Source organism: Lissotriton vulgaris, chromosome 7 (genome assembly GCF_964263255.1).
Source record: "Lissotriton vulgaris chromosome 7, aLisVul1.2, whole genome shotgun sequence".
NCBI classification, from domain to species: Eukaryota; Metazoa; Chordata; class Amphibia; order Caudata; family Salamandridae; genus Lissotriton; species Lissotriton vulgaris.
In genome coordinates, this window is record NC_141695.1 from 451,221,424 (window position 1) to 451,234,179 (window position 12,756).

Sequence of the window (12,756 nt, forward strand, 5' to 3'; positions counted from 1 at the left end):
GTACATGCAACTGTGTGGTACTACTGGTAATTGCTTAATGGAAACATACGATATAAAATCAGGTATTGCAATAATTGCGAGAGAGAGGGAAAAAAATCACACATGGGTTTTTCAAAAATGAATCCAATTTATATTTCTCAGAAACTTCCTAGCGATGCATACATATGTTAAGAAGTTCGTATCACGTTTGGATAACAGAGTGCATTGAAAAGTGTTCATAGAAGTACTCATGTGCAACGTGATAAGGAAAAGAAGAGAATGGTTGTCACAGAATACTTTTATACAATTAACACCAATGGCTAAAGCACCTCAAATGAGCTAATGTAATATGCCTGTTTGGAAGACCAATCATAAGGATCTCTCTATTCAATCCAGGTTTGAAACTCAATGTCGACGTTTCGACCCAATTGTTGCATGAGGTGAAATAAACCCATGAGGACAGTGATATTGAATAATATGGCAACCCATAGTAGCACAAACGCAGGACAGGTACCAGGGCCCAACTCGGATACAGCCGTAGAGAGGGCACAAGGCTCCTAATCCACAAATTAACCACGTGGTGGAGACTCCGCACATGAGAAGACAGGCAGTCATTAAGATACCACTCCTGAAATTCCTTTGTGAATTGCAACAATTATAAACTTACTCTAAAGAGTAAGTTCGGCTTTGTTAAACTAGCCCGAGACAGTAGGTTATCAGCACTGAGTGGGCAAACAAAGACCCTGTGAAATATTTCTGACAGTGGAGAAAATGATCCTTGCTCCAGACACAAATACCATAGTACTCTGTGGAGCAGGCAGGGGTGGCATTGTGTGTTAGGGACATATTCTAGAGTACTGGTATGAACATTTGATGCCTCTCAGTGTTGCAGAGGATAATGTGCCTGAGGCCTGGTAGCAGGGCCTCTGCACATAACAGAGGTAGAGAGTCCTGATTGTTCAAAAACTGAAAAAAATGTCATAGGACACAATGTAGACAGGTATTTCTTACTGTCTAATCTTTGCTAACCCTGAGCCAAGGTTAGTATTGTTTCTTCTGTATTATAGAGTAAGCAGTCTACGCAATTCAACAGTTCCTAATCAAGTGCCAGGATTGCAAATAATTAAAGTTAAACCAATTATTGTACACATCCCCTAACTCACTGGGGGAAGGTGTACAGTACCTGTTAACAATTCACTTTGTCTTCAACTTTAGTCTTCTCAATGGCCTTCCTCATATTCTCCCAAAATACCATCTGCTTGTCCTCATTTCCATCAGGCCATGCTATGTATGTCTTTTTGTTCACCATCCTGGCCAGCCTGTGATACGCAGACAGCTGGTACTTTGAAACATGCTCCAAGAAGACCAAGATGAGGACATCCTCCTGCTCTGCAAGCAGCCGATAGGTCGCCATTCGCATCTCCAGAGAGCACCATTCACTCCTCAGATATTTGTGGCTGATTACACAGATGGTCTTCCTGCTCCTGTAAATACTGTCTGCTATGTTATCCACAATGTCTTTCCCCACCTCAAAATCCCTGTTATGTAGGCACAGTTTGAAGAATGGTGGCCCTTTCTCCTCCAGGTTTGGAATGAGATGCTGCAATATCCAGTCTTGGTCACTGCTGCTGTAGGACACAAAAGTATCAAACTCATATTTTACAGGCTTGCCTTTTCTTCCCCTTATTCGGTTCAGCCAAGCATAGAATATATACATCAAACTCAAGAAATGAGAGCTGCATGTTTTGTATAGTAATGTGACAGATATGAAAAAAAGAAGAAATATGGATGTCAAAAGGAATAACATAAACTCTACTTCTTGCTCACAATTATGTAAAAAAAATAAAAAGTTAAGCTTTGTACGCTCCTGAATGCAGATCAAATTGCTAAAATTGGTGACAAATGTCTGTGGTGTACTGGCAGCCCAAGTGTAAAACCTTGTGTTGGCGCAATCGCATGGGAAGGTTACATCTTCTAAATACCAATATTTCAGCTTTGGAAATAATCTCTGAACACCATTATCCAGTGTTGCAAAAGCATCATTACGAGTTACAAAAACACGAAGCGAGATCATACTTTGGAACATGCCAAAAGTTAGGTATTTAAGCCCAGAATTCTCCAGAATAAGACATTGTAAACTTGGCAAATTCAGAAATAGAAATTCTGGGTTATAAGTGGAGTTGTACATAGCTGAATTCAAATTCCATACTTCTAAATATTTCAAATAGATTAAATTAGAGAAATTTAATGCACTGTAATATCCTCCACCAATAAAATGACTATAAAACAGTTTCTCTACAATGGGGCACATCTGGTAAAAAGAGATCTGTTGGTTCATAGACATGATATCAGCATTAAAAGCTATAAAAAGTTCTGTGGTGTTGTGGAAGAGCAATCCTTTGGGCGTATCGATATTGATATAAAGGCCTACCAAAGTCACTATTTTCACAGAAGAAAGTGATAAGTCACTTTTACTTTTGATACGTATATAATCACTTAATGTCCATGTTAAAACGGTTAATTGAGGGAAATTCTCAGGTATAAGATACATGTTGTTTGTGTCCAGTGTGAGCTCTTTGAGGGACTTTAGCTCTCCCCATTGATCCCCTTCAAGTTTTTTGAAGGAATTTCCTTTAATATCCAAGGTCAGCAAGTTGGGTACATGTTGCAAAATGAGACTATCTAGAAGCTTGAGTTTGTTGTCATGCAAATCCAGATGCTTTAGGTGGAGCAATCCGAAGAATCCCAGAGGTTCAATTGTTTCGATCCTATTTGAATTGAGATCCAGCACAAGTAAATAAGCCATGCAGGCAAATTGTTTGTTTTTGACAAAGCTTAGATTGTTGAATGAGAAGTGCAGAACCTGTAGTCCAGAATAGAAATGCATTTTTGCATATGAAAGAGGGCACAGATCTAGTTTGAGGTCAGTATTTTGAGAGAGAATTAAAACTATCAGATGAGGAATCTTGTATAAAATATCGCTTGCAAGATATTTAAGATTATTGTGACTCAGATCCAAGGTTTCCAAAGACCCACACTCGGACAAGCCCTCTCCTGACAACTGCTCAAGGTCACTATCGGTAACAGCAAAGGACACTAGTTTAAATCTTGAAGCAATGTAACACATGTTAATGGTAGATGAAGTTTTCTTCTTCACAAACCTAAGAAACAAACTGTCTAATGTGTCAGCTCCACAATGCGAAAGATCATTTAACAGCGGGGGCGGAGGGCTAAGAATCAGCGAGCGAAGCCCCATCCTACTAAAAGCATCCGGGCTAAGTTTACTGACAGGATTTTCTGATAGATCCAGCTCAAAGATCGCTGGAATGTTATCCCATTGCTTGAACCCAAGTTTCATCTGTACGATCTCAATGTCGTTGTTGCTTAGGTCTAGTCGGTGAACTGATTGCATTCCCCTGAAGACATTGAAAACTATGGACAAGTCATTAATGTTATCATACTGTAGAGAGAGTTCATGAAGCTGAACAGAAGGTGGTAGATCCACCTGTCCAATATGATTAATACAGATGTTATTCAAGGTTAGAGTTTTTAAGGATGTCAAATTGAGAAATACATCTTGTGCAAATGATATGTTTTTGCATTGGAAAGATAAGGGATCATATAAAATGGTGAGGTTTTGAAGGTGTGACAGTCCGTGGAACGCTCCTGAGAGCACAGTTTGAACTTCAACCTCCAAATACAAATACTGTAGCGCCTGGAATCTACAGAGTGCATTCCTGTGAATGGTTGATACACTTCCAGTAACACACAAAGCCAGGACATCTCTAGGAACATCAGATAGATCTTCTGGTAAAGCAGCGATATTACCGCACCTAGCAAATAAGGTTTTGTTTTGAAATGAAGGCCATGAATAACAATCTGGCAGTCTGTCCAGGTATGTCGCATCCTCAGCTAGGACACATTTTTTACTGGTCCACCCAAGGCTGAAGTGAGTCCTGGTGGAGACGAAAAATAAGACACTGCTCCAAGCAAAGAAGAGCACTTCCTTCATTCTTTTAATGTTTGAAGACACCTGGATGCAGGTCTTTTTTTCTCTGAAAAACGAAGAAAATGCAGAGTTAGCCAGAAACTACATTTGGCCTTCTAATAGTTATTATTTTGCTTATGACCAATAATCTAGAAATGTATTACTTTGTAGGTCCTGAATCACAGGAGTGTGCACAAACACATACAATTTTTTATGATATTTTTGTGAAAAAGAGTAAACAGAAATCAGTGTGATTCAGTAACAGGCAAAATATGTTAATTAGGCCCTCATTCTGATGTTCGGTGGTGGGTCCACTGACATCTATCGATGTGATTCGACCACCGGATTATGAACTGGGGAGAGAATGACCACTGCTGTTCCAACGGGCTCAAAGAATATATCTGAGCCGCGGTGAGACCGTAATGCCTAAAATAGGGGCAGTGCCTGTTCAGCCACCACCGTAGGGATTATGATGTCTCTTACTGTCTGCCTGTCTATGGCGATCCAATGCCATTGAAAAGCAGATGGAAAGTGTTGTAACCTATTCCCCCGCCATGTTTCACCTCCCTTCTTTTCCTTTTGGTATGCTTCCCCCCACCCTTTCCTGCCACCTGGAATGTTCAGGGAGTTCATGTTGGAAAGTTGGGGAATGTGTTTGTCAGAGGACAGTGGATGACCAGAATAAAGGTGTCTACTTACATTACTGGCGTCATCATGATTATTGTATCTTTTCTATGATGGCGACGAGGATGGGATCCGTACCCACGTGTGCAAAGCACAATGGATTTTTGAGAGATCAAAGTAATAAATGTTGTTCTAGAGTGCCACAAGTTCTTCAACCATGTGCAAGGGAAGAGTTAATCTGTCAAGTGTTATTTAGCAGTTTTAAGAGGTCTCACCCAACTGTGTGACTTTGGCGAACTCAACAACTCCCTGATAAGAGATCAATTAGTCAGATACACAAGTAGCAGTCAGATACAGGAAAAATTAGCCAAAAATCCTACACTGGAAGAAGAAAGTTCCCTAGCTCAAGCTGTTGAACACACGACTAAATATTTGAAAGAAATGAAAGTAACTGAAGAGGTAGTTGCCTCTGTACACGTGAAAGATTCAAACAGTAATATTCTTAAAGTAAAAAACAAAGGGTAACCCTACAACAAACCTATGAGAGAACACCCTGAACTAAAATGCTACAGATGTGGTAGCAATAACCATTTGGCAAAGAGCCCACACTGTTCTGCCCATAGAGTTATTTGCAAGAAATGCAACAGGAGAGGCCATTTAGCCAGAGTTTGTAGGGATGGAGACAACAGCCAAGTCAAAACAGTAAATGTTGAGAGCGCACAACCCCAGAAATGTGTATTTCAAGTGAAAAGTGTAAGCAGTTATACCAGACTAGGATACCCCAAATGTAATGTGCCACTCAATAACAAAACCGTTGAAATGTTTGCAGACTCTTGTTCACCCTTTTCCTTGTTAAATATTGAGGACTATAAAAGATTTTTGGGAGATCAAAGTGCCGAAATCACAAAACCTGACATTTCGCCCAAAGGCTACATCAAAGATCCCATTCCCCTGGTAGGTATGATGGAAGCCCAAATAAATTTTAAAGGAAGGGCCACTGTAGGTAAAGTGTATCTGGTAAGAGTAGGGTCCAATCTTCTAGGTTGGCAACACCAGAAGGAATTGGGAATTATACTCGACCCCAACAATAGAGATCAAGTTATTCTGGTGGAAGATTCTGAATGGGGCAAGACACTATGTGATGAATTTCTGAGTCTTTTCACAGATGAACTGGGACTTTTGAGAAGCTTTCAACACAAAATATAAGTCAAACAAGGAGCAAAACCAGTGGTCCACAAAACCCGCCCTGTTCCCATTCTAATGAGACAGCCCCTTAAGAATGAGCTAGGCAGGTTGTGTATTGGGCATCATACAACCCATAGACTCATCTGAGTTGTTGGCACCCATAGTCATAGCTTCCAAGGCTAATGGGGAAGGCATCTGTATTGGCTTGCGCAGTCTTAACGATAACATTTGGGTCGAGAGATTTGCCCTCCCCAATATTAATGAAATGTTGAGCACCATGGGGAAAGCTAAGTTCTTGTCTGTCATCAATTTGTCCATGGCATAACATCAAGTAGAACTACACCCTGAGTGAAGACCCCTAACTGCGTTCTCTTCCCCCTCTTAACGATAACATTTGGGTCGAGAGATTTCTCCTCCCCAATAGTAATGAAATGTTGAGCACCATGGGGAAAGCTAAGTTCTTGTCTGTCATCGATTTGTCCATGGCATTCCATCAAGTAGAACTACACCCTGAGTGAAGACCCCTAACTGCATTTTCTTCCCCCTTTGGAGCGTATATGTTCATCAGGATGCCATTTGGACGTGCTTCAGCTGCCACAGTTTTCCAAAAGATGATTCAGCAAGTGCTTAGTGGAATCCCAAACTCTATGTATTTCCAAGATGACATATTGATCTATGGGATATCTCCCAAAGAACATGATTCTGTTTTCAAAACTGTGTGCAAAAGTCTATCAGAGGCAGGGTTGACAGTGAAGCATGACAAATGAAAAATAAAGGTGAATGCAGTAGACTATCTGGGACATACCATCTCACAAGATGGTTTTAGACCAAAACATAGTTTGATTCAACCCATAAGAGATGCCCTGTACCCCACTAACAAGGAGGAACTCAAGTCCTTTTTAGGCCTTATTGAGTATATGGCCAAGTTTGTTCCTCAGTTTTCAAAGAAATGCGATGGAAGAGCTGTTAAAGAAAAAACAGGAATTTCAATGGGAGAAGATGCACTGGGAGATGGTAAAAAATATGAAGCAAGAAATCATTGAGTCACCTGCCCTAGGATGTTTTGACTACAGGGAGAAAACTATACTAAGCACTTATGCTTCCAACAAAGGCCTAGGGGCAACATTATCAAAAAAAAGGGGAGGGTGGCGAGACCATCATAGCCTTCACATCTCAAGCCTTAAGGCAGACGTAACGTAACTACTCTGTAATTGAGAGGGAAGCCTTGACGTGCTATTGGGACATTAACCATTTTAAATTCTTTCTATGGGGTACCAAGTTCACTGTCCGCATGGACCTTAAACCCTTAACATTCATGTTTTCACCTAAACAAGTACATTGCTATTCTCCAAGGATAGGCAAGTGGGTTCTGGGTCTAGATAACTATTGCTTTAGAATTGAGTACTTGCAAGGACAAGAAAATGTGGTAGAAGATTACTTATCGAGATCTCCCCTTAACACTAACTATCACGAAGTTCTTTTGGATGCTCCCATCCTAGCCATCCAATTACCGTCTCTCAGCAAGGAGGAATGGGAGGAAGAGATGAGAAAGGACAGTAAACTGAACTCTCTTAAAAAGTTCATAGTCAATGGTTGGCCAGAAAGATGCAGTGAAGTGGTGACGATATGAAAGATTTTTGCAAAGTAAGACACAAATTAACCATCATTGACGATAAAGTGTATAACAATAAGAAAATAGACCCACCTTCTGATCTCAGGAACAAAATATTAGACCTGGACCATGAAGGGCACTTAGGGAGAAGCTTCACAAAAAACAAAGCGAGAAACAATTTCTGGTTCCCCAAGATGGACTCAATGGTGGAGGTGAAAGTCAAAGAATGCATCGTCTGTGCAAGAAGTGACAAAACGAAGATCCTATGAAAAGTTCCCTTGACTCCAGTGGAGGTACCCACAGTGCCATGGACGAAACTGGCCATGGACATAATTGGCCCTATGGAAACATTGGGATCCCTAAAGAGATTTATGTCCGTCTTGGTTTACTACACCTCACGCTGGGTAAATGTTAGATTCAAATCCCAGACAACAACTAGCAGTCTCGTCACATTTCTAAAATCTGTCTTTTCAAATGAAGGTATACCATCAGTTCTTGTACCTGACAACGGGGTGCAGTTTACATCCGAAGAGATGAAGAAGTTTCTTGGGGAATTAAACATCAAGCATGAGAAAACTTCACTCTACTGCCCAAAAGCCAATGGATTAGCGGAAAGAACGAACCGCATAATAGAAGAACATTTACAACTAGCCATCACTAACGGCCACAATACAGAAAATTCTCTCAGAGAATGCACATGGGCTTACCACACCGCACCTGATCTCATCACAAGAATTTCCCCTTTTGTGGCACAAAGAGGGAGAGAGCCAAGTACAAAAATGAACCCTCTCTGGCTGGAAGGTGGAAAGGAAGTAGAACACAACCATAGGGAAAGTCAAAGGAAAATCCAGCAACACCAAGCTAATTACAAAAGTTGGTATGACCAAAGACATGGGGTAAAAGGACATACCCTCAGAATCAACAATTCTGTTATGGTAAGGAAACCAACCCATGTCCAGGCTGGGCACAACAAATCCTATTCCTCAACGATTAAGTAAAATAGGCAGAATGTGGTACGCCTTGAGAATGGACAGACTTGGAGTGGGGACAGACTTGTAAATGCTGATTAGTGTAACTGTTTCAGTCCACAGGCTCATGCTGTTTTGTTCATCCCTCCTTTTTTTGGGAGATGTGTTGTAACCTATTCCCCGCCATGTTTCACCTCCCTTCTTTTCCTTTTGGTATGCTCCACCTCCCCCCCTCCTTTCCTGCCACTTGGAGCGTTCAGTGAGTTCATGTTGGAATGTTGGGGATTGTGTTTGTCAGAGGAGAGTGGATGACCAGAATAAAGGTGTTTACTTACATTACAGGCGTTGTCACGATTATTGTATCTTTTTCACAGAAAGGTATTCAGGGGCCCCTAGCAAGTCCCCTGTCCCCTCTGGGCCTTTGCTATAGGGGCTGTGCCCCCCAACATCCATGCACCATGTGGCAGGCACAGCATGGTTCCTGCCACAAGGTTTATGCATGTTTGAAAACATCCAGTTTTCAGTTACAGCATGGGCTGTGGCCTTTTTCGGCTGCTGCACAAGTTGTAATGGAAAAATGGATGTTTCCTAATTCAGCAGGTATAACCGCTGACTTAAAGTCGGGCGGATTCCATCCCACTATGGAGTCCGTCATATGCCTGTCCTACCGACATTGTAATGGGTCCCTCAGAGTTTGGTGGTTGAAGGACATCCATCCAAACTTGGAAGCTATCACATCCCTCCTGTGTACAGTGTTTATATTTGTGCTGTAAAGCAGTAGACTGTATTTTTTTCTCAAGTCAATTTCACTGTACTGTGTTATTTAAATGGATTTTGGACTATGCTCTATGGTACTCAATCTGTGAATGTCCATATATTAGTACAGTTGCTCTAAGTAACATGTCTTAAAAGGTTCCATGGTAGGTGCAGAGCGAACAAACAATCAAAAATATATTATGGAGGATCTGCAAAAATTATTTATTCACCAAGGCCACGAAATTTACCCTAGGAAAATTGTGTGTGTGTGTGCCTAACTGGAAAATTGCCAAAACGAATCTCACCAAAGAACAATGGATCTGCTGCAGTGCATGCACAATTCACCTCCAAGTCTTTTCCTGTGGTCACCAATTTAGCAAAATGCCACTGGTGGTAGTAGTAACATCTCATTCCTTTGGGCCAATGATGACATCTTGCGAAGTGACATCACATTGAGTGAGTTTAAGGGTAGATCTGCCTTTCTATCGGTGTGTGGCTCGGTGATCCCTGGACTAATGCACTATATTATAAATTATGAAGAAGGTATGTGAAAGACATACTCACTCTGGCCTTCATCCTGCAAACACTTTACCCTCATTTTTACTTAGAAAATAATGTGTTTTGTGGTGACCTTCAAATGGTTATCAACGAGGTCAAAGTTCAAATTGAACCTACAATTCAATACAAGAGCGATCCTCATTACATATCACAAACAGAGGGAGTTGTGAGAAGTGCCCTGTTACGAAAATGCATAAATCAACAAGCGATCACTTAATACATTACACAGATTAAAGTAAAGGCAACCGTTGGTGGTCCAAGCACACGACAGTTAGTGACATACTTTATGAATAGTGCTCCCAGTATTCTGTTTTTACTGATTTTCACAGATAATTACAGACAGAACATAAAGTTTTCTGTCTGTATTTATTTTTAAAAGCCAAAAAATACAGAAAATTGTGTGTCTTGTGAGTGACTTCCGACGCTGTCCTTCATGAATGCCAAGTCAACATCTGAGCAGATAGGCAGCATGAGGAGTTAAAAAACAGGATGAGATTTCCTTAACTGTAGGCATAAGTTGACATATATTTGCATATATTGCTTATATATACATGCGGATATAATAGTGTTCTTCTGTAAAGGCCGCCTAGTTTGCTACAATCATCAGGCATCAAAGTATGACTGAATATTTATCAGTTAAATACATTTGGAAATTCACCATGTTACCACTCCATTCAATCTTAAAACACAAACAAAATATGGATAAATATCAATTATCTGGCCAAAAAATAACGGGAATAAATACAGACGGAAGTGTTGAAAAAAAGTAAATACCATAAAACTGGGAGCCCTATTTATAATATACATTGATGGCATTGCAATGAGCACTTATTTAAAAACAAGCGGCGTGGTTGGCCTCATAGCAGCTCAATATATTACAGTGTAATACCTCTGCACCCAGTGGGTTGCTTAATTGAAAAATGCAGTGCAATTTCCTAAGCACAATATATTAGCTCTCTAGTGGCCCTCATTTGAATTGTTAATGTGGTTGCCTTTTCAGAAACTAGTGATCCGTTCCACTTTTTATATGGCACTGCAGAGAATGCAAATTGCAGTGCTCAGCTCCCAAACAGATGCCACAATGTCTGAGCTCCTTTGTTTTCCAAAGTCATGTGTTATGTGTCAGAGTGACTTTTAGAGCTCATACAGTTACCCCTAGGTGACAAAGCGCTAGCTCTGAATGAGAAAACATGAAACCCTATCTATGGTTCTTTAGTTAGGAAATAGCCAAGGGGCTTATGTAAAAGCCCCTTGAGTCTCTGGGGCATCACTTTTAAAATGGGAAAGGGCTTGTAAATATGCTCCCATGTTTTAATGCCTTCCAGAACATAAATATATTTAGAATGACCCTGATGTGTGGATTTTTCATGTGATTAATTATCTTTCCTATAGATCCAAACTTTTCCCAGCCCTGACATATGTCCTCCTTGGCATCCAGGGAAAATCCTTGATCAGATCCAATGCAATGCACATAGAACATTGATTCAATTTCATGAACAGCTCTTCCGGAGCTCAAGGTCGCACTGAGCTCGGACTCCTATGACAGGACCTGGCCTGCAATGCATATTTCTTAAGGTACTGCTGTCATCTAATAATCAATTCTATGCAGGCGCTTTAAAACATATCATCAAGCAGCATATAGACACAGGGCCTCATTTATGAAAACTGTTGCATCGCTGCAACAAAACAGCAATGCAACAGGTTTCACTGCGCTCTCCTTGCGACATGATGGAAGCGCCGTATAGAAAGTACACTATCCATGTCGTAAGAAAAGACAGATACGTCAGGTATCCTGAGTTATCTGTCGGCGCAAAAGTCAAGCGTTGCTGAAGTTGTTTCGCAAGCATGACAGAACTCCAGCAACGTTTTGGGGGAGGTCTATCCTTAATGCACTGCATCACCCTTATACCAGCCATGAGGCAGGCGTAAGGTTTTGATGCAATGGTGTCCTAGTAGTGGTGCATTGAAATCTTGTAGATTTCAATGCGCCACTTTTACAAGGCTTCTTGCAGGGGAATGACCGCCCTGCATACATTATACCTGACGCAGGTATATTGTGGCGCAGAGGTTTACAAGGTGAGACATCTGCCTAAATGCGTCACTTTGTAAACATGGTGCAATGTGGTGCATTGTTTATGCCACCACTGCGTCACGAAAAGTGGCGCAACAGCGGTGCAAAAATGTTGCATGGGCTCAAAAATAAGCCCCAGAGAATCTAACAAAAGGCATCTATGGTCCAGTTATTTGGAGGAGGCTGAACAAGCCTTGGAACTGTCCAGTATTTGGGAAAGCAACCCTTCACGATTGACAGTAAAGTCTGCAATCCAAACTCAAATAACTCTGCTGAGCCCTGCTGAAGTCATGTTTAAGCAATCTAAAAGAAATTATCTTTTCTAATAATGGACTCTATTTACTTGCCACTATTATTTATTTGAGCAGTTCTAAACATCAACAAGACAGAAAATTATTAGAATGATGTTCCCAATCAAAGAATACAGACTCACCTGACGTTTGGAATCTTATGCACATCCACAAGCAGGCTTTGTGACAAATAGCATGCGTCCCTTGCCCACTATTTATGCTGTTGTCCAAAGGGCAATTCAGAGAGATAAATATGCATAAAAAAGATCATGCTTGAAAACATATTGACTAGATGCACTGACCATCTTTTTGACAAATTGTCTAGCTGTCAATCTTTTTAAAACCAAATAGATTTCTGAACTTTGTCGCTATACAAAATGTTTAGAATCCTTCTTTACATTTTTTTACACATGACAATATAAATCTTACATTGTATGTGCTAAATAACTATTCCCTGCAATTGGTGAACTATTATTTTATTATGTTTTTGTAACAATTTTAATTAATCAATTACAATAACTACATTTTCTCTCACCTTATCTTTATCCATTTTTCTCTCATTCTGGTACTTGTAGTCATGTTTGTACCATTATATATTCTGGACTACAAGTCCCAGAGTCTAAAGGAAAAAACCTCAGCTAGATGAGGTATTCATGCGCAGAACCAAGAAACTTGAATACGCTTTACTCTCAGCAAAAACATATATATTGGGGTGTGGCCAACCA

At 40.5% G+C, this 12,756-nt stretch overlaps 1 protein-coding gene across 1 annotated transcript in view; it reads right to left on the reverse strand.

The window, feature by feature from the left end:
• Nucleotides 1–356: 356 nt before the first annotated feature.
• LOC147701840 (toll-like receptor 12) overlaps nt 357–12,756 on the reverse strand; it is a 135,375-nt gene continuing 122,975 nt past the window's right edge. The window contains exon 2 of the mRNA XM_086928715.1: nt 357–4,034. Coding sequence (XP_086784841.1) covers nt 1,166–3,991 — 2,826 coding nt within the window. The 5' untranslated portion in view covers nt 3,992–4,034 and the 3' untranslated portion in view covers nt 357–1,165. The remainder of the gene's footprint in view (nt 4,035–12,756) is intronic.